We start from the raw sequence: 20,583 nt of genomic DNA, 5'->3' as shown, positions 1-20,583 counted from the left end.
TTACGTTATAGGTCCTTTAAAAACGTTTGAATAACATGCTTAAAAAACAGTAACCTATTTACTTTTGCATGTACTTTAGCTGAGTAAAACTGGCGTTGAGTCGTCCACTATCCTCAATCATAATAATAATACCGCCGGCGCCACTACAGCACCCCCCACAGGCACATACCGGCACCGCTGCCTCCCTCCACCTACAATGATATTCACATTCTAAATCACTTGCGGCTTGTCTGCAGCAAAAAGGAGAAAAAGAGGAGAGAGAGAGAGAGAGAGAGAGAATCTTACCTCCTCTAATAGCGAGTCAGAGAGAGAGTGTGTGAGTCTGTGTGTGTGTGTGTGAGAGAGAGAGAGAGAGAGAGAGAGAGAGAGGGAGGGAGAGAGAGAGGGAGAGAGGGAGAGAGAGAGAGAGCGCGCGCGACCGAGCGACCGGGAGGAGGTTGTGGAGTAAAAAAAAGCAGAACCCCACGGCTGGACCTGGACCCTCAACAAGGAGGAGTGCGTTTATTCTCCGGATAAACAGCACCGCGACCCGTGCTTTTCTTATTATAAAGTCTCATATATATTTTGCATGTCGAAATGTCATCGTCTGGCAAAGACAACAGCGGTGCCCAACACGCCAATTACGTGGGACCTTATCGGCTGGAAAAGACGCTCGGGAAAGGACAGACAGGTTGGTCATCTACATAGCGGTTCATTGCATTTGCATACGTTATTTATTTAATGTTTTTATTTATTTATTTTGTTTTGTTTAATTGGAACGCTCCTTGGCGAGTCTGCAGCCTGCAGGTGACGCGGAGCAAGGTGATAAACAAGTAGTTGATTATACACACCTGCCCTTCATGATGTGAGATTGGTTATTATTTGGGCTATCTGTTATTATTATTGTTAATTTGTTCTTCATGTGACGCCATGCAGTGTCCGCGTGCCTGTCAGCGCGGGACGAGGTGTGTTATTTATTTTGGTGATGTTGCTTCGTTTTGTTCGCTGAGCGGTTGCGTGGGACCGTGTGTGTGTGTGTGTGTGTGTGTGTGTTCCTGTGCACGCGCGCTTGCGTGCGTGTGCGTGTAATAGTGTATTCATCCAGGACCAGGGCAGTCAATGTGGGACTGTCCAAACCACAAATGATGACAGTCAGTCAGTGTGTGTGTGTGTGTGTGTGTGTGTGTGTGTGTGCGCGCGCGCGTGCGTGTGTGAGAGAGAAAATCAACTTATTCGCCCGTGTGTGTGCGTGCATGTTGTGCTGCATACAGTACTGTGTGTGTGTGTCCTGTGATGTGAGCACAACGCCGCTAATCCTGATTTGCCTGATACCTTGATCTATTCTTAGTCCTCCTCAGGAAGGCAGGACGGAAGGCGTTTCTCCCATTAGGCTCCGACACTGCAATGCTAGCATGGGTAGTTACATGAGTAGAAGGTCCCACCTTGAAACACATCAAACCATCCATGCACGAGTTGTTGGCAGCCGGGGGGGCTGAGGTCTTCTGCTGAATGTAAACTCATTCAGTTTGTTGTTCAGCTGCAGGGTCAGAACTAAGCATCTGAAGTGAATATGTAGCAGGTGTTTTTATTTATCTATTGGGAGGGGGGCAGCAATGACACTGCGTTTTGTGAAAGTTGATAACGAATGGCACAGAAACCCATCGTGGAATGGGAGTATTTGTATGTTCTCAAAATAAGTATATGCTGCTTTATGTCAGCATGAGGTTATGCATGTGTGGTGGTGGAGTGTGTCTACTATTACAGGCAGATCAGTCCTGTTCTCTCTGTGTGTGTGTGTGTGTGTGTGTGTGTGTGTGTGTGTGTGTGTGTGTGTGTGTGTGTGTGTGTGTGTGTGTGTGTGTGTGTGTGTGTGTGTGTGTGTGTGTGTGTGCGCGCACGCGCGTGTACACGTGTGCGTGCCAGCGTGCGTGTGCGCGCGCACACGTGTGCGTGCCAGCGTGCGTGTGCGTGCATTGCTGTGAGTTCATAATGCGTTGTTGGCAGCTGGAGAATATTGTCTCTCGCAGTCTCTGCGGTCAAGTGTGCATACAGTCGTCAATGGAGCCATGTGAGGGGAGAGAGGCAGAGCTTAGCCTTTGTCAGCAGGGATGGATGGCAGAAGGAGTGATGCAACACAGCTTCTTGCCACTATGAGAGAGAGTGTGTGTGTGTGTGTGTGTGTGTGTGTGTGTGTGTGTGTGTGTGTGTGTGTGTGTGTGTGTGTGTGTGTGTGTGTGTGTGTGTGTGTGTGTGTGTGTGTGTGTGTGTGTGTGTGTGTGTGTGTGAGAGACTCACCTTTTCCCTGCTCAGAGTTCCTCCATCTGTTGTCTAAAACAGCTACAATATGCATTATTTCGCTTACTGCCCCAGTTGGACATGCCGAGCTGCCGGGTGCATGAATTTGTTACTTGTAGCCTACTGTGTGTGTGTGTGTGTGTGTGTGTGTGTGTGTGTGTGTGTGTGTGTGTGTGTGTGTGTGTGTGTGTGTGTGTGTGTGTGTGTGTGTGTGCGCCCGTGTGTGTCAATGCTTGTGTCATGTGTCACCCTGCTACTCTATATAAGTGCAAGCAATGTGCACTTATAATTGTTGTGCCTCCATCATGTCCCAGTGGGAGAGCTGCATGGGTACACTCACACAGTCTGTAAAACACACATGTTTATGTGTTTAACCACCTGGATTCACACACCCCGGTGTCATGGACGGGAAGCCAACAATCTACCACTTAACCAAAGCTAAAGTGGAATCCCCTCCTGACCATGGGAGATAGTGGGCTTCTACTTTCTGCTACATTCACCCTTCTTTGACCCCCCCAATTCAAACCCCCCAACCCCCCACCCACTGTCACATTCACAATACCCAACCCCCCCCCAAACAGAAATATTATGCCTGATGTATTAGGCTACTTGGCTGCATTGCTCACCATATGCTTTGAGCTTGTACATTGTCTATTTTCTATGTGCGACAGACACATATACTGTAAATCAAATACGTATAAATATAAATCAGGCTTTATAGGCTATATTTCTGAGCTTCAGGCAGAGCTTCTCATGCAGAGGATGCCATGCAGCTTTCACGGGCAGCTTAGTACTCACTAGCTACAATATCCCATTTCATAATGTATCACTGGTGTGATACAATTTCACTACTGTACAATTTAACAGGGAAAATTACTGTTAACGGGCTACGCGCCAACCACTGGTGTCATTTTGGAGTCATAAATACAGCACTCAAATCTTGGCTGAACTCTCTGTGTCCTGCTACTCATATTAAATCATTTTGGGTTTTCCAGCGGTGCCCGGTGCTCAAAGAGAGCGACAGACGTCATAGATTGAGACTCCCCCCGTCTTCTCTGTCTAATCACTGTTTATGGAGGTGGAGAACGAGAGTTTTGCTCTGTTAGGGGCAGACATTTAATGACACGGTAGCCGTGAGATTGTCTGTGCCTCACTGGCTGTTCATTTGAGTGTGCCAAGAACAATTTGTGCATTTATTAGCTCAGCGGTTCCCGAACTGTGGGCCGGGGCTGCGAGGGTATCGCAAGTGGGCCCCCAAATAATTGACAAACACTAACATTTTAATGATATTAATGTTGCATTAATATTTAAAAAAAATAATGTTAAAAAAGTAGTTTTTCTTTAAAATCTTAAGAGATTTTATAAAGATGCCAATAAAAACTTAAAATTATACTATACATTTGTTCCATTCATCCAAGCCGTAGCACAATCGATTGACTGATCATTAGAATAAACTCTTTTTGGGATTAAGGATTTGACATCGCAGTGAAATTAAACTTTACACATATGTCTGATTTTGGGCCTTGTGTGTTGTGGGTGAGTCATGTACTTTATGTTTGAGAGGAATTACGTGGTTATGTGGCCTGTGTGCATAAGACGGCCCATTCCAAACCTCTTCAGATTCATGACAGTGCATAATATCCCATGTGACTTATATTCAGTGGTTGGAAAGTAACTAAGTATACATGTACTCATGTACTGTACTTTTAAGTGCAATTGAGGTATTTTTTGATTTAGTGAAATTTGTTATACTTTTACTTCTACTCCACTACATCTTGTACTTTTTTACTCCACTACAATTATTTGAAAATTAAAACTATACTAGTTACTTTGAAAATAGCCGATCTACAAGCGCGTTGTGAGCTTGTAGATCTGCTATTTTCAAAGATTTGTATACATTTTCTGCCCCTGAAAACTTGTGAAATCATGGGATTGTTTATGTCGTGCATAATGAGCACTTTTACTTTTGATACTTTAAGCATATTGTGATGCAATACCTCTTGTACCTTTACTCAAGTGAATCTTTTCCCCTGGGCCCAGGACAGGACAGGACAGGACAGGACAGGACAGGACAGGACAGGGGCTGGCGGACGGAACTGTCTTCCAATGGGCTGGTCCCTGTCCCTGGCCTAGACCATCAATGGGCTTGTCCCTGTCCCTGTCCTCTAGACCAGTGGTTTTCAACCAGTGTTCCGGGGTTACAGGTGGTCCCCAGCTTCATGATTGAGAGTTGGTAACCACCTGGACCCTTATAGAGCTTTAACTCTTGAGAGTGGAAAATTAAACCAAAATGGACCCGATTTCGTTTCATTTTACGCTCTCTCAGGAAATTATTGTTAAGCATTTGCATTACTTAATTTTCAAGAAGTCTACACAATTAGAGAATGTAGAAGAATTGTTATTTTGATCAATGTTTGCCTGTTATGTCTCCCATCGTACCAACGTCAATACAACAAAATATTCAAAGTTTGGGGTCTGAGAAGCTAAATGTCATCAAATGGTGGTCCGGTCTTGATACGGTTGAAAACCACTGCCCTGCCTAGACCGTCCAATGGGCTTGTCCCTGTCCCTGTCCCCTACACCGTCCAATGGGCTTGTCCCTGTCCCCTACACCGTCCAATGGGCTTGTCCCTGTCCCCTACACCGTCCAATGGGATGGGTGCCACACTGTCTCCTCGGTGTTCTGATTGGCTGTTATTATTAGAGGAGGAGTGCGGAAGACATTCTGCTTGATCTGGCCATCCTGCTCTCGGCGAGTGGTCCTGTTCCGTGTTCATTAAGTGATTAGGGTGTGCGCACGCACGCACGCACGCGCGCACGCACGCACGCACGCACGCACGCACGCGCACACACACACACACACACACACACACACACAAGCACATGGCCAGTGCAGAGGCTCTGGCTAGGCTTCGTGCTCTAATCCCCACACAGCCAAAGTCCACTCAGCTGTCACTCACGTGGCCCAAGGCACCATGGGCCACGATGCTACTCTGAGTTAGCAACACAACACAGCAGCCTCACATTGACATCAGTGAGTTAGCAACACAACACAGCAGCCTCACATTGCCTTCAGTGAGTTAGCAACACAACACAGCAGCCTCACATTGCCATCAGTGAGTTAGCAACACAACACAGCAGCCTCACATTGCCTTCAGTGAGTTAGCAACACAACACAGCAGCCTCACATTGCCATCAGTGAGTTAGCAACACAACACAGCAGCCTCACATTGCCTTCAGTGAGTTAGCAACACAACACAGCAGCCTCACATTGCCTTCAGTGAGTTAGCAACACAACACAGCAGCCTCACATTGCCTTCAGTGAGTTAGCAACACAACACAGCAGCCTCACATTGCCTTCAGTGAGTTAGCAACACAACACAGCAGCCTCACATTGACATCAGTGAGTTAGCAACACAACACAGCAGCCTCACATTGCCTTCAGTGAGTTAGCAACACAACACAGCAGCCTCACATTGCCTTCAGTGAGTTAGCAACACAACACAGCAGCCTCACATTGACATCAGTGGTGGGAAGTACAGCTCTGTACTTATCATTTTGAGGTACTTTTACCTCACTTGAGTATCCATTCTTTATACCTCTCTACTTCTCTACTCTACTTCTATATCTCAGAGGCAGATTGTGTACTTTCTTTTTTTTTTACTCCACTACAGTTATTTCATTTGTCAGCTTTTGTTAGTTACTTTGTAGATTTGGATTATTAATTAAAAACATACACCAACCAATTAAGCCCTCCTTTATACTCAGACTATTAGAAGGTAACGGTTCATATTGCAATGCATTGAGAGTTTGTACTGTAGATCTGCCATTTTTTGAAATATTTAGACAAATATATACTTTAACTTTTTGTTTTGGTACTTTAAATATGTTGTTAATAGTTTTTTACGTTTACTACGACGGTAAGTAGTACTTATTCTGCCACTGATTGCTATGCTAGCGTAGTTGGACATTTATTGGCCCAGGATGTGTCACAAACACATTGACAGTGCAGAACATAGGACATATACACAGTAAAACTCAGTGCAGAACATAGGACATATACACAGTAAAACTCAGTGCAGAACATAGGACATATACACAGTAAAACTCAGTGCAGAACATAGGACATATACACAGTAAAACTCAGTGCAGAACATAGGACATATACAAAGTAAAACTCAGTGCAGAACATAGGACATATACACAGTAAAACTCAGTGCAGAACATAGGACATATACACAGTAAAACTCAGTGCAGAACATAGGACATATACACAGTAAAACTCAGTGCAGAACATAGGACATATACACAGTAAAACTCAGTGCAGAACATAGGACATATACACAGTACAGCTCAGAGAATGTAATGGACCGGCACTGCTGAACATAGGATGAGTCGGGTGGAAACCTCACATATCCAAAACTGTGCAGCGCAGTGCTTCCAGCTTGCAGATCTGAAAATATGGACATACTGTAAGAGGTTTCTGCCCAACAGCAACGGTGTTAAGGCTCAGAGTAAAGCAGGCCTTTCTGTCTACAGTATATTTGTCTTAGAGATGCTCTCTCTCTCTCTTCACTTTGTCCATTTGTCTGTCCTGTCCCTTGTTTGTCAGGTGTGCACTGGGGCCTGAGAGGGCTCTATAGATGCAGGCTGTCTGCATGGATGGCCCCTGATTGGGGGCGAAGCTGCAGAAGCATGATGGTCATTTTGAAAAGCCACTGATAGAGTTGCTGTGCTTGAGTGGTGCAACCTGACCACGGCATTGTGGCCATGATGTGTGTGTGTGTGTGTGTGTGTGTGTGTGTGTGTGTGTGTGTGTGTGTGTGTGTGTGTGTGTGTGTGTGTGTGTGTGTGTGTGTGTGTGTGTGTGTGTGTGTGTGCATGCGTGCTCATACAAACTATAGTGTGTGTCCTCATATGCTGCAGATTCCTACAAGCCTTCCACTCCCCCGCAGTGACACCAAGTCGTCTCTCCATCAGACAGTGTAATAACAACCCTGTTCTCGTCTGTTGGAGTTTTAATATTCTTTATTAAGTTCACAATCCTCTGAAGAGTTGTAATTGATGCGACTCAACTCTGCAGTGCTGCACATCACAGCCCGGGGGATCTTTTTTTTGAACTTTATGTTACATCATTAAAAATGAGAATCTGTAACGAACGGTTCTTCCCATATTTCAGAACATTGAAGGCCTGAGAGGTTGCTAAAAAGTTTTGATGAATTGTACACGGCAGCATCGGCTGGCGACATCGGGCCAGCTGAGTCACTGTTGTGTTCACAGAAAGCCATGAAACGCTGCCTTGGGCCGCTTTTATGTCCCTCCTGAAGGCCGTTGATTAGTGGAATAGAGGCCTATTGTCTGGGAAATACCGCTGCCTAATCCAATCCCAAGTCCCTGTTTATGTGAGACTTGCTTATTGACTGGATATGAATTGGATGCTTTTGCCTGTAGGCTAGGGCCGGGCTCTCTTTTTTTCTCTCTCCTTTTTCCCCCCTTCTTCTTAAGTTGTGTTTAGAGAGCAAAATTGTCAGTGTTTTCCGTCGCTTTCATATATTGATCGCTCGCACGCACGCAGGCACGCACGCAGGCACGCACGCACGCACGCACGCACGCACGCACGCACGCACGCACGCACGCACGCACGCACGCACACACGCACGCACGCACGCACGCACGCACACACACCCTCTCTCTTTCTCCCTCTTTACTGGAGTGTGTTTGTAGTAGGCTGATGTGCTGTGAGGCCTCCGGGCCATACTCCAGCTGTCTGTGCTGTCTTCATGTCAGTGAGATGCCTGTCTAATTCATGACTCTTGCTCTCCCGGTGTCTGTCAGACCGTGTGTGCGTGCGTGTGTGTGTGTGTGTGTGTGTGTGTGTGTGTGTGTGTGTGTGTGTGTGTGTGTGTGTGTGTGTGTGTGTGTGTGTGTGTGTGTGTGTGTGTGTGTGTGTGTGTGTGCGTGTGCGTGCATGTGCGTGTGTGTGTGTGTGGACACACTGACTGAGGATATTACTGTGTACTAGTCCTTACCCGTTCTGAATATATGAACAGCAAATTATGTTGGCCAGATGGGGCAATATAGAGTACTCTCTACCGCCCCATCTGGCGGAGTCAGGTTAATATAAGGAAGTGTATAGGCTACAGACAGAATGGCTACAGACAGAATGACTGACTGACAGACAGAATGACTGACAGACATTTGTCGGTGCATTTATAGATAGATTATGCGATCATTTCTCCTTTATCATAGAGCAACTTTCACCTTTTTGTGCATGCGTGAGTGTGCACATGCAGTTGCGCACAATAAGATCCAGTGTTCATTGGACTCTGAGTTACACACACACACACACACAGACACACACACACACACACACACACACAGACACACACACACACTTAACATATCGACAGATTCCGGGGCCCTACTGTACGACGGCGTGCCGTGCGTGCGGTAACGAAAAACCGTTAATTTGACGTTGATTGATAGCCGGTGAGTTGTTGATAGGTTGAAGCGGATCAATGGGCGTTCTGAGAGATTTGCTGGCTGCTGGAAGGCGATCCATACCGCCTCACTACGCATGATATTCCTGATGATGACAAGTGAGGAGGGAACGGCTAGTCGATCCCGTCAATGGAATCCACTCTGCGGTGAACTGTTCACGTGTGTGGAGGTGTGTGTGTGTCTGTCTGTGTGTGTCTGTCTGTGTGTGTGTCTGTCTGTCTGTCTGTCATCACATTTTCGAAAAATCTGAGAAATTACAGGAATGGTGAATAGTGAAAACTAGAAAAAAAACTAGTGAAAACAGCAGATCTCAAGCTTGTATTTTCACTGGGGTCATGCATGCCTAATATTGCCTATATGTTCCCTCAGTTTAGGATTAGGCTTGGGGTTATTGGGTTAGCGGGGTTGGGATGTTTCACTATAGTTTGGGTCCGTGGTCCTTGGGTCCACACAGTAAAATGTCTCTTTTGGGTCTCGAAACGTTTGGGAACCACCGCAGTGGCTGATAAGAAAGCACTCTGGACATGACCTTGGTACGGACCGCAGGTGGCTATCTACCATGTATTCACACATGCTGACGTGGAAACAACCTCACACTGACTGCACTTTATTATCACAAGTTTACAAGTGCAAAAGAGTGGGTGAAAATATTGTTTTGTGCACGAGCTTAGAGCTCAAATTATTTTGAGAGGCAATTTCTTCTGGTAATGTAAGAGCCATTGTAACAGCCGCTGCCAGTAGCGCCTAATATAGGGACTTACTTGGGCATTACAGGTAATATAATATAGGCGGCATCGGCGGTGGTTGAACACAACATGGACGTTCTGGGGTCATTTCTGTTCTGTTGTGTTGAGGTTACAATATTAACGCTTCTGAAGAGAAAGAGCTGTGTAAGAATGCAAGCACATAGAATGTAGTGAAAGGAGTTAAAGTTGGTGCCAGAGGACAGATCAATGTTGCGTGATGGGCGTGGAGGCGCGGCGCGGCACAGAGCACCGTCGCGTGTGGAGATAGAGGACAAACAATGCAGAGGGGAAGCCAGTGACGTAGGAGGAGCAGAGAGCACAGTCGGGAATGGCAGTTTTGCCGACATCACGGTGTATGACTTGCTGATCTGAACCGCTCTGAGCTGTTGAAGAAATCATAAAATTGTAGGAAATGTCTTGAAAATGTTCAGAAATGTTTTTGAAAAACAAAACAAAACAAACAAAAAAACAAAAACCCCCACCCATAATGGCATGCCGAAAATAGGGCGGCCAGGTTGAAAGTGGTTCGTGTCAAGGCAACAGAACGTTGTACTAATCGGGTTACATATGATACAATGGTACGGCGCTGTGTGTGAAATGGAAGGCTGTGTTTGGGGTCCAGGTATTAAAGCCTGTTTCATTGTAAGCAAAGCCCTGACCCAGCAGCTGAGCTGTGTCCCCTCCTGCCTCGCAGCACTCTTTCTGGCCTATAGTTCTACATCTGGCTTGCCCCCCTGCAGCTACAGTAAGCGAGGCTTGCTTGGCCTCAGCTGTTTGAATGGCTGGCTGAAGGCAAAGACTTGCTCCCTCAGCCCTGAAATGAATCCTAAATGGTGTGAAGCTGGTGTCTTTGCACACGCGTGTGTGTGTGTGTGTGTGTGTGTGCGGCTGTGTTTGCTGATGCATACGTTATTGGTGTATGTATGTACACCTGCCAGTGGGGGAAGGGGTGTGTGTGTGTGTGTGTGTGTGTGTGTGTGTGTGTGTGTGTGTGTGTGTGTGTGTGTGTGTGTGTGTGTGTGTGTGTGTGTGTGTGTGTGTGTGTGTGTGTGTGTGTGTGTGTGTGTGTGTGTGTGTGTGTGTGTGTGTGTGTGTGTGTGTGTGTGTGGCACCGTCTCTGTTGTTTTACCATTTGTACCCCCTTTTCTTTTCTTTTGCTTTAATAGAGTTTAATTTGTCTTGCTTTGGAAAGTTGTGTACAAGTTTGAGGTATTGTATTATTATTATTATTATAATTATTATAATAATAATTATTATATTATTATATTCCTATTATAGTCCTTATTCGTCAAATGTGTCCTCTGACAACGTCATAGAGCCCGTCCCATTGCCTCACGTGCAAGTGCTCCGGGACCGACCCTCCCAGTTGTAATTTAATTCCTTTGGTCAAGTTTACAGTACCATACTGTAGCATGCATGTCTTTGGTCAAGTTTACAGTACCATACTGTAGCATGCATGTCTTTGGTCAAGTTTACAGTACCATACTGTAGCATGCATGTCTTTGGTCAAGTTTACAGTACCATACTGTAGCATGCATGTCTTTGGTCATGTTTACAGTACCATACTGTAGCATGCATGTCTTTGGTCAAGTTTACAGTACCATACTGTAGCATGCATGTCTTTGGTCATGTTTACAGTACCATACTGTAGCATGCATGTCTTTGGTCAAGTTTACAGTACCATACTGTAGCATGCATGTCTTTAGGTTTGGGAGAGAAATTAAGTACCCAGAGCAAACCCAAACACAAGCACAGGGAGAACAGGCTTTAAACTCATTTAGACCTGACCTGAGGCCGATTCTACAAATTCGTGACAGTTTTCTGAAAAACCTATGTTTCTATGTCAGTGGTGCTCAACCTTTTTCATGGCAAGGACCCCCAGAATGATCTGTAATTGGCCGCGGACCCCCATCTGAAAATATGTTGTTCCAGGGACCTCCCAGAAGCAAAGATTTGAGTTAAAAACGTTCACTGTGAACGAAAATTCACAGATTTGCACCACATTTTAACGATTTTTCAGAAATAGCAGATCTACAAGCTCGAGCTTGAGCTCGAGCTTGTAGATCTGCTATTTTTCAATAGCCAAAGTATAACATAGTGCTTAAAACACCAAAAGGGGTTCCCGACTGTGCTGAATGGGTTACCACGTGCTGTTTTACATTTCTGACTAATAAAGTATTCAATCAATCAATCATTTAATGCTGCGATTCACACCCGTGCGCCCGCCCGCACGCACGCACGCACGCACGCACGCACGCACGCACGCACGCACGCACACGCACGCACGCACACACCATCGTAAAACTGACTGGGAATGAGCCGGTATAGTCCTTTCACTGTCTGTCACTTCGGCAGACGTTATATAATGACAATCTCTGCCATTTACTGTGCCTCTCTTCTCATCCTCTCATCTCTCTCTCTCTCTCTCTTTCTCTCTCTCTCTGGCCCTCTTCCCGTGGCCAGTCAGGATTCATATAAGGATTCAGCCATGTGTTAAATCAGACAAGACCTCGGTGGAATTGCATCGATTGGGAGGAATGTATGTAGCCAACGATTTTCAGAGATTAATGACGGGGAGAGAGCGGTAGAGAAGTGAGGGGGAGGAGTGGTAAGGATGGACGGACATGGGAAGAAGGAGAAGAAAGAGAGAGGGGTGGGAGAGCGTGAAGTGGTCCTGACCGTTGTGTGACTGCAGTGGAGGTTATTACTTAAGGCATTGTATTGATCATTCTCTTCATTATTCTCCCCCTCCTCCCTCATTTCGTCCGTCCGCCTCTGACCTCCAGAGGAGAAACGGCCTCCCGTCCTTTTAGATGGGAGGTCAGCGGGCGTAGCCATCATGGGACTGTCCACTCTGTGTGTGTGTGTGTGTGTGTGTGTGTGTGTGTGTGTGTGTGTGTGTGTGTGTGTGTGTGTGTGTGTGTGTGTGTGTGTGTGTGTGTGTGTGTGTGTGTGTGTGTGTGTGTGTGTGTGTGTGTGTGTGTGTGTGTGTGTGTGTGTGTCTCTGTCATTGGGGCTTAACTCGCCGCATCCATTGTCACTGTTCTCCTCGCCCGAATCTAAAACGAGGAGAATCTGGTTAAGATCACACAGGTGCTCCGGTCCATTTTCACACTGTTGCACGCACGGTCGCACGCACGTCTTCACACAATCTCCCGCTCTCTTTCTCCTTCTCTATATCTCCCCAGTCCTAATCTCTCTCCATCTGCCGTGTGTACGCGCTGTTGCGTCTTAGCACCTCATGCTATTGAGAATTTCCTCGGCACTTCAAATTGCTAAATTCACAGATTCATATAATAGAAGGACCACGCGCTGTTGCCTCCATAAAGCATGCCTGGTGTGTGTGTGTCAGTGCTACTCCAGTAGATGTCTCTGTACCAGCTCCAGTGACTGGCACTCTGAAAACTGATTTATACTTCATTGTGGCGGTGCGACGCATTGTGAGCCTTGTAGAACAGCTATTATTCAGTGTGCAGCGCTGTCGTACGTAGAATTATACGCACCAGGCTTAAGGCTGCCAGTCAGCCATTCACGCACTCAGCAAGTCAGCCGGTCCTAGAACCGCTATGTCTTTGTCCACACGGGCATTTAAAGACATGCAATATTAAACGTCTGTGCACTTGGCAGTAGGCTTAATCACTCCTTTCTTTTTCTGTTGGCCTACAAGACCCCACTCTTTCTCTCTCTCCCTCTCTCCCTCTCTCTCTCTCTGTCTCTCTATGTGTCTCTCTCTCTCTCTGTCTCTCTCTGTCTCTCTTTCTCTGGTCTCTCTCTCCCTCTCTCTCTCTCTCTCTCTCTCTCTCTCTCTCTCTCTCTCTCTCTCTCTCTCTCCCTCTCTCTCTCTCCCTCTCTCTCCTCTCGACTCAGATTAACCCTTGCATGTATTCCGTGTCTGGTTTTGGCTTTGGTGTGAGAAAGCTCGGTTGGTTGCCAAGGGTGGTTGTGTGGTTGTCATGGTTTCCCTGCCTCTTGCTGGTTCCCAGTCTGGCTCTCACAAAGGCAGAACTCTCTCCCCTCTCTCTCTCTCTCTCTCTCTCTCTCTCTCTCTCTCTCTCTCTCTCTCTCTCTCTCTCTCTCGAACACACTAAGTGGAAGTCTGAAGTTGCCATGAAGACAGAAAGACTCAGTGAAATCCTCTGTTGCTTAGTGTGTTGTGCGTGCGTGCGTGTGTGGGTGCGTGACATGCACACACAGTGTGTATGTGCTCGGGCGTGCGGTCATGGATCAGACAGGCTTGCCCTGTTTTGCGCTTTGTCTCTGTTCCCATTTAAACCAGAGAGATTAGCACATGTGGGGAGCCTAGGCTTTGGCTGTTGTCAGCTCAGCGACAGTCTTGGTATAGGAGCACTCTGAACTCGAACCCGCCCCAACACTCTGTCCTGTAACTGTTCAACCTGATCCTCCAGCACATGATAGTGTGTCAGTGTTAAGACCTGAGGCCCACTACACTACTACACATACACTACATATTGCCTTCTAAATCAGTAGCTCTCAAACTTACTTTTGGCCATAGTTGTTACATGTCACAATGTAGCTTGTTACTATAATAATACGGTAATAAATATAACGGCACTGCTATCTCATTCCAGTAATAAAATTACCGTTGTAAAAAAAGAAGTGGTTAATGGGGTTACCAATGTTTTCCTATTATACCTTCTCTATTAAATTGTTTACATCAGCCGGTGCAGTCCAACACATAATAACTCTTACGTAACTGTAAATGACTCAATTACGGCTCTAAACTTGTCAGCTGTCGGCTTCGTCTCACTGATAACAACAAGGCCCAGTCCGATGGGGCAGAATGTCAACTAAACCAAAGACTTTTGTAGGTTCCACAGGAGAGTCGTGAGAAAACGGAAAAGTGCTTAGAATTAAATTAAAATGAGTCCGGATTTCATGGCACAATCTGGCCATCACATGCACTTCTGGTTGCCACTAGTTAGTGAAGCTGGACACTTTTGGTGACCACATATCCCCTCCGTGTAGGACGATGACCACATATGAACCCTACCATCCCTACTCTCAACATGTCATAATATACTGAGCAGATCTACAAGCTCACAAGGCGTGGCTTAGGTAGATCAGCTCACAAGGCGTGGCTTAGGACGGTAGATCAGCAGTTTTCAGCCAAGAGATTTGGTGTAGGGAAGAAAGGAAGGGGCCAACCTAAGTATAGAGCCCTGGGGGACACCGGTCACAAACGTAGCGTAATGAGTAGTACTAATAACTATCTCAGAGAGCCACAAAACGGCCTGGCCAATCAGCAGCAGCTATCCCGCCTCTAGCTGCTGCTGATTGGCCAGGCCGTTTTGTGGCCGGGCATCAAGTCTGCCTGAGAGTTCCCAGATGGGAGCAGGAGGGGGGAACCCAGTGTACTCTCTGCTAGTCAGGTTATAATGAAGTAGCATAGTAACTAAAGTCATTTGGTGTTTGTGTAGTAAAGATAAACATGGTGTGTACTGTTACTGTATAGTTTATTAAAGTAAGCTGCCCAACACGGATGCTCTCAGGACTGTTGCAGGGTGATTGCGATGCATGCAGAGCTCTCAGGGACTTTTGAAACTCCGACCTGTGATGTACTGTAGCTTGGCAATTTAGCGATTAAAGGACAATTCCATGCTAGAAGGCTTTCTTACCTTTCTTTGTAGTTGTTACATCCCCACCAAAGAGGTCCAGGTTTTTTTTTGTGCAAAAACTCCTTATTGGCTATTTCCCCTACCATAAGCCCTCAATGAATTGCATTGAATTGAATGGGAATTGATTTGGGCTATGGGGTGTTGTGCTAATTCGCTTATTTCCATCTAAATAAGTAGTAAAGTGTGCCGCTTGGGATATTATTTACATTATGAAGAGAGGATATATACAAAGAAAAATGAATTTTGAGCGATGGAAATAAGCAAATTAGCACAACACCCCATAGCCCCATTCAATTAAATTCATTGAGGGCTTATATTAGGGGAAATAGCCAATAAGGAGGTTTTGCACAAAATAACACCTGGACCTCTTTGGTGGGGACGTAACAACTACAAATAAAGGTAAGAAAGCCTTCTAGCATAGAATTCTCCTTTAATATCATGAGATTTTAGTCGACTAAATCTACAGTTGATTTAGTTGTCTAAAATGTATTTTGGCGAGACTTGATGCCATCGTAATGACAATGAAAATAGCAGATCTACAAGCTGTGACGTGTTGTGAGCTTGTAGATCTGCTATTTTCAGCATGCAACCAAGTGTAAAATGACTTATACTGTATCTCTTGTCCACTAGTCCCTTCCTAACATTTTAGTCTAGTTTTTATGTGAAAAAAGGTAGTCGACGAACATTTTAAATCAACACTGAACCCAACTAACCTGCGCTGGCAGCCTGAATCACCAGACACTTAGCCAGACTAAGTGTCTGGCTAAGTGGGGGGGGGGGGATGTCCGGCCTTCTTGTTTGTTACACTGATGATGACGGTGGTGGTTGTGGTGTCGTTGCCAGTTCACCAATAGACCACCTGGATCACAGGTGTTGCAAGGGTGGTGCAGTCAAGGAGAAGGGTTTCTTCTGTTCCCATTTCCTGTTTTGGCAACGGGATGGTCGTTGCTTTGAGTTGGGTCAACGCTTTGACTCTGCTGCCAGGTCCAACCAACCTCTGTGTTGTGTCGAGGAAAGATCCGTAGTTGAATGTGCAAAACCGCATGTGCATGAATTTGTGCGTTTTCGTGTCTAAAACAATAATGTATATGCATTTGAGTGTCTTTCGAATGCAAGATGTCAAAACATTTGTACTGTAGTGACTCACAACTTGCATCTTCAGTGCAGAGAAGCTTTAACTTTTCATGATCAGAGAGCTTGCATTTTTTAATATGAGCTGCATGTTCTCCCTTTTGGCTTTTGCCCTATTTTTATTCATTGAACGTGTTGCAGACACCATCCAGCATGCTCTTTGTATCATGATGTAACGTCTGAATGTTCTCTGGCAGCATAACTCAATATTATAGGTAGATAGTCAGGCAGCATGCTTGTTGTCTCTCCACGCTTTATGTTTTTTAAGTTAAGTTTTTTAAGTTAATGTCTACAAATTGTGGCAAATTCGTAGCTGAAAAACACGATCTGCTACATGCTTACAACCATTTCTGCCTTCCGTAGTGCCACTGCCGCCTATCCATTGCTATTTTCTTAAATCATGCACCTCAGTTATAATGGAATTTGATTTGTCTGTAGCTTCCTGTTAATGATCTGTTCTGTGTCAATCAATCAATCAATCAATCAAATAATCAGCCTTTTTTAATTCATCAAGCTGACCCTGTAAATTGATCCAAATATGCTAGACACAAAGCTTAAAAGCAGTCCTTCTGAGGTTTGTGGACACAGCCTCAGACAGTCCTGTGATAGGCTCCAGTTTTCCAATGTATAAGTGCACTTAAGTGGAGGGTTACACCCCCAGTTAAAACTTTGTAAATAAATACAAACCGGCGCTGATGTCTCATAATAGGAAGGCAGGGCCAACCAACCCTAGCTATCGCCTGTTGATATTATAAATCTGAGGTTCGATTGATAAACTGTCTTGAGTACAATGTTGTAAGTGTGGCTGGGGCATTTCTACCAATTACAATATAGTATACAGTATATTTAATTCCTAACGATGATTTCTGAAATAGGCAAAAAAGAATTGCATCTGCATATAAAGGTTCACAAAGTTACACTATTATTTATATAAATAATAAACAACATGGGGTTTAAAATAGAACATTGATGAACACCTTTAGAAATGTGAAGGAACTCTGATTTTACAGCTCCAACTTTGACACGCTATCTCTCAGAATGGTAGTTTTTAAACCAGTCAGGGGAGTTTATCCCCGTTACCATGCACTGGACCCCTGCGAGATGGATTGGATGCTGGATCAGCTCCCAGTACTTAGCGCACGACTTGTCACACCCAAGCCATGCTACTCATACGCTGAGTTGGCGGTGCCCGGAATCGAACATGTGACCTTGTTGTCCTAAGGCGAGAGCTCTACCGACTGAACTACTCTGAGAAAATGGTCATCAATGGTCATCAAATGCTTTGGACAGATCAATGAAGATTTACTTTTTATCCAAGGTTGGTGCAATCATTTCAAACAAACAGAGTTGCAGATACGGTACTTGCTTGGCCCTGAAGCCAGACTGATAAGGACTAAGAACAGAATGGCTGTTAAGATGAGTTGTTTGTTCACCAGGTATTCCAAAGTGCAAGACAACTTTGGTCGATAGTTATTTGGCCACTTTTATCGTGACCTTTATGCACATTCATTCATTCAACTTTTATTTAAATTCTCAAAGAAATCAATTGAGGGAGACCCTCATTTACAATGAGGCCCGAGATTACACAATACACAACAATGATACAACAATACAAGATCAAAGAAAATAGACGGATCAAAAATATAGCGGCTTTTTCAGCATAAAAAAAGAAAACAAAATATATAGTGATTGAATATAATCTATAGCGAAGGAGGTGGAGACCTTTAGAAAGAAGGGATCCATAGAGATTGGAGATTCATAGAGATTCATTGCCAGGTTGGTCTGGTAATTAATACAAAATATTTTCTTTCCTCCACTAGACCAAAGATCACATTCCATCAATACTGTTATCGGCTGCAGCAGAGTGATACAAATACACATCCATCCAGTTCTCTTAAACCATTGGTTCTCAACTTGGGGGCTGGGGACCACCGTTTTAAGGATAATATAACATTAATATAAAATAATTACATTAATATTAATAATAACTTTGGGGGGGGGGGGGGGGGGGGTTCATTGTGATACCAATAAATAGTAATTATAGAGTTTTCTCCGCCATCGGTGTGTGAATGGGTGAATGTAATGTACAATCTATGTAAAGCACTTTGGATAAAAGCGCTATATAAATGCACCATTTACAATGAATTGTGCCGGCAGCCGAAGTGGTCAGATAGGTGGGCCGCAATTGCTCTTTGAGATGTTCAATTGGACCCTGATCCAGAAAAGAACAACTGTCTTAAACCCCAAGTGGGCTTTTATAGACGGGCAAAGCACCGTGGGTAAAATATAGCAGATGCAATTCCTCTCCCTGTGAAATGTAAGAACAAATGTGCTCACCCACAAAATAACCATCTTTTCAACCCAGTGCTGGATCACGCTATTACAAATGAGAAATTCAATAACTTGTTCAGAAAGAAAATGTCCATCTCTCTTTTTTCTTTACACTTTATCTTTTAAAACAACTTTCTTTCTTTCTTTCTTTCTTTCTTTCTTTCTTTCTTTCTTTCTTTCTTTCTTTCTTTCCCTTGACTGATGTCATTGAGTTGATGGAGTGATTAAGAGCAAAAGAGTTTAGAAAACAGGGGGAACATTTCCTCTGTATATCCCAGATGGTTGGCTTTTGTCTACTCATCACTGAAAGCTGCTTATTTCTGAGGTGGTTGCTGTTGTTGCTGCCGTATTTTACAAGGTCTTTGCATTGGTTCTGTAATGCTGTTGTTTTTTAAATCTCAAAATAGTTTTCACAGTTTTCATTTGAGGCTAGAATGAATTGAATGTAGATGTCACCAGACACTATCAGTATAGTCAGATATCTCTAATTGTATGGCTCTCTTTTTATGTCCACCTTATCGCTTCTTTCTCTCTCTACATTGTTACCAGATGTATAGGGTATAGGACTCATAGGAAAATACTGCAATACGGGCCTATCGTACCAATACAATATGCTTCACCAACAAGTATGCTGATATTGACTGTTGTTTTGTGTGTGCATGCAGAACATGCTTTAGTGTTTCGGTGTTTCAGCCTACGTGTGCTGCTCGCCGGTGTTTTGTCTTCTCTGTAGATACCACATCAGTCTGAAAGCTATATAACTCATAACAGAGAGAGATGGGCGGGGGTGAAAAAAGAGAATTGCTGAGTGAGAGTGTCACAGCAGTGAAGCATCTCTCAGGGTCTCAGGGTCAATGCTTCTATTATTATTCAAATCCTGTGTATAGCACACACTCAATTCAGTGGCACAGTTGTACACACATGCTACAATGCTCACGCACAAATTCATGCACGCGCGCCCGCATACACGCATACACGCACGCATGTACACACACACACACACACACACACACACACACACACACACACACACACACACACACACACAGAGACACGCGTTCAGGAATGTGCTGTACAGTACAGTGTACAGCATGATTTCTGGTTTCTACTGGAATCCCATCTCTCTCTCTCTCTCTCTCTCTCTTTCTCTTTCTCTTTCTCTTTCTCTCTCTCTCTCTCTCTCTCTCTCTCTGACTGCAGCAGAGCTCTGACGTCATCACTGGGGGAAATGCAGCCACAGCAGGAAAGGTTGCTGTCAAATGTGGAACACGTGTTTGTGTGTGCATGCACGCACGCACACCTTCCCATACCTTTACCAAATTCACAAAGGAACTGCCTATAGTTTAGGGCTGGCCAATTTATCGGAAATCTATGAAAACCAACATTTAGAACCAATGTTGCCATACAAAAATAGTGAAAATAGCCAAGCTTGTAGAGCGGCTGTTTTTGCAATAAAGAAAAATAAATTACAAAATGGCTCATTAATCGTAACGTAAGTAATCGTGGCAAAAGGTTGAAATTACCATGACATTTACGTGAAGTCATATCACCCATGATATTCTTTCATTGCAACAATGGCTGAATGAGTCACCTGTCAGTTCTCAGCTTGTGAGAACCAATGGCTGAATGAGTCACTTGTCAGTTCAGAACCAATGCGAGAACTGACAAGTGACTCATTGAGCCATTGTTGCGACCGAAGGTCGCAGATTACTATGAAAACCTGCAAAACCCTTCAGCCGGTTCGTCGGTCACACCTCGTGACATCACTCCTCCATATATGGTCACGCCACCATATATGGCCGTCTCCATATATGAAGAACACGACACTGACCTCATCTAACCCTGGATAACCATAGAAGACTGGATCATCACCTAGATCTGCATATATGGAGCTGGCCAGCAACTCTACATCTGACCTCAAACCTCAAAACTTTAGATCTCCATATATGGAGCTGGCCAGCAAC

At 44.7% G+C, this 20,583-nt stretch overlaps 1 protein-coding gene across 1 annotated transcript in view; it reads left to right on the top strand.

Annotated features, from left to right (window-relative positions):
• Nucleotides 1-576: 576 nt before the first annotated feature.
• The window catches only part of LOC306923926 (serine/threonine-protein kinase BRSK2-like), a gene marked incomplete at both ends in the record, with an annotated part of 353,012 nt that continues 333,005 nt past the window's right edge, over nucleotides 577-20,583 (top strand). Inside the window, one exon of the mRNA XM_079502271.1 lies at nucleotides 577-670. Within this exon, the coding sequence (XP_079358397.1) occupies nucleotides 577-670 (94 nt within the window). The remainder of the gene's footprint in view (nucleotides 671-20,583) is intronic.

The sequence above is a fragment of the Electrona antarctica genome (genome assembly GCF_951216825.1).
Source record: "Electrona antarctica genome assembly, chromosome: 5".
NCBI lineage: Eukaryota > Metazoa > Chordata > Actinopteri > Myctophiformes > Myctophidae > Electrona > Electrona antarctica.
This window is presented reverse-complemented; position numbering and strand designations above follow the sequence as displayed.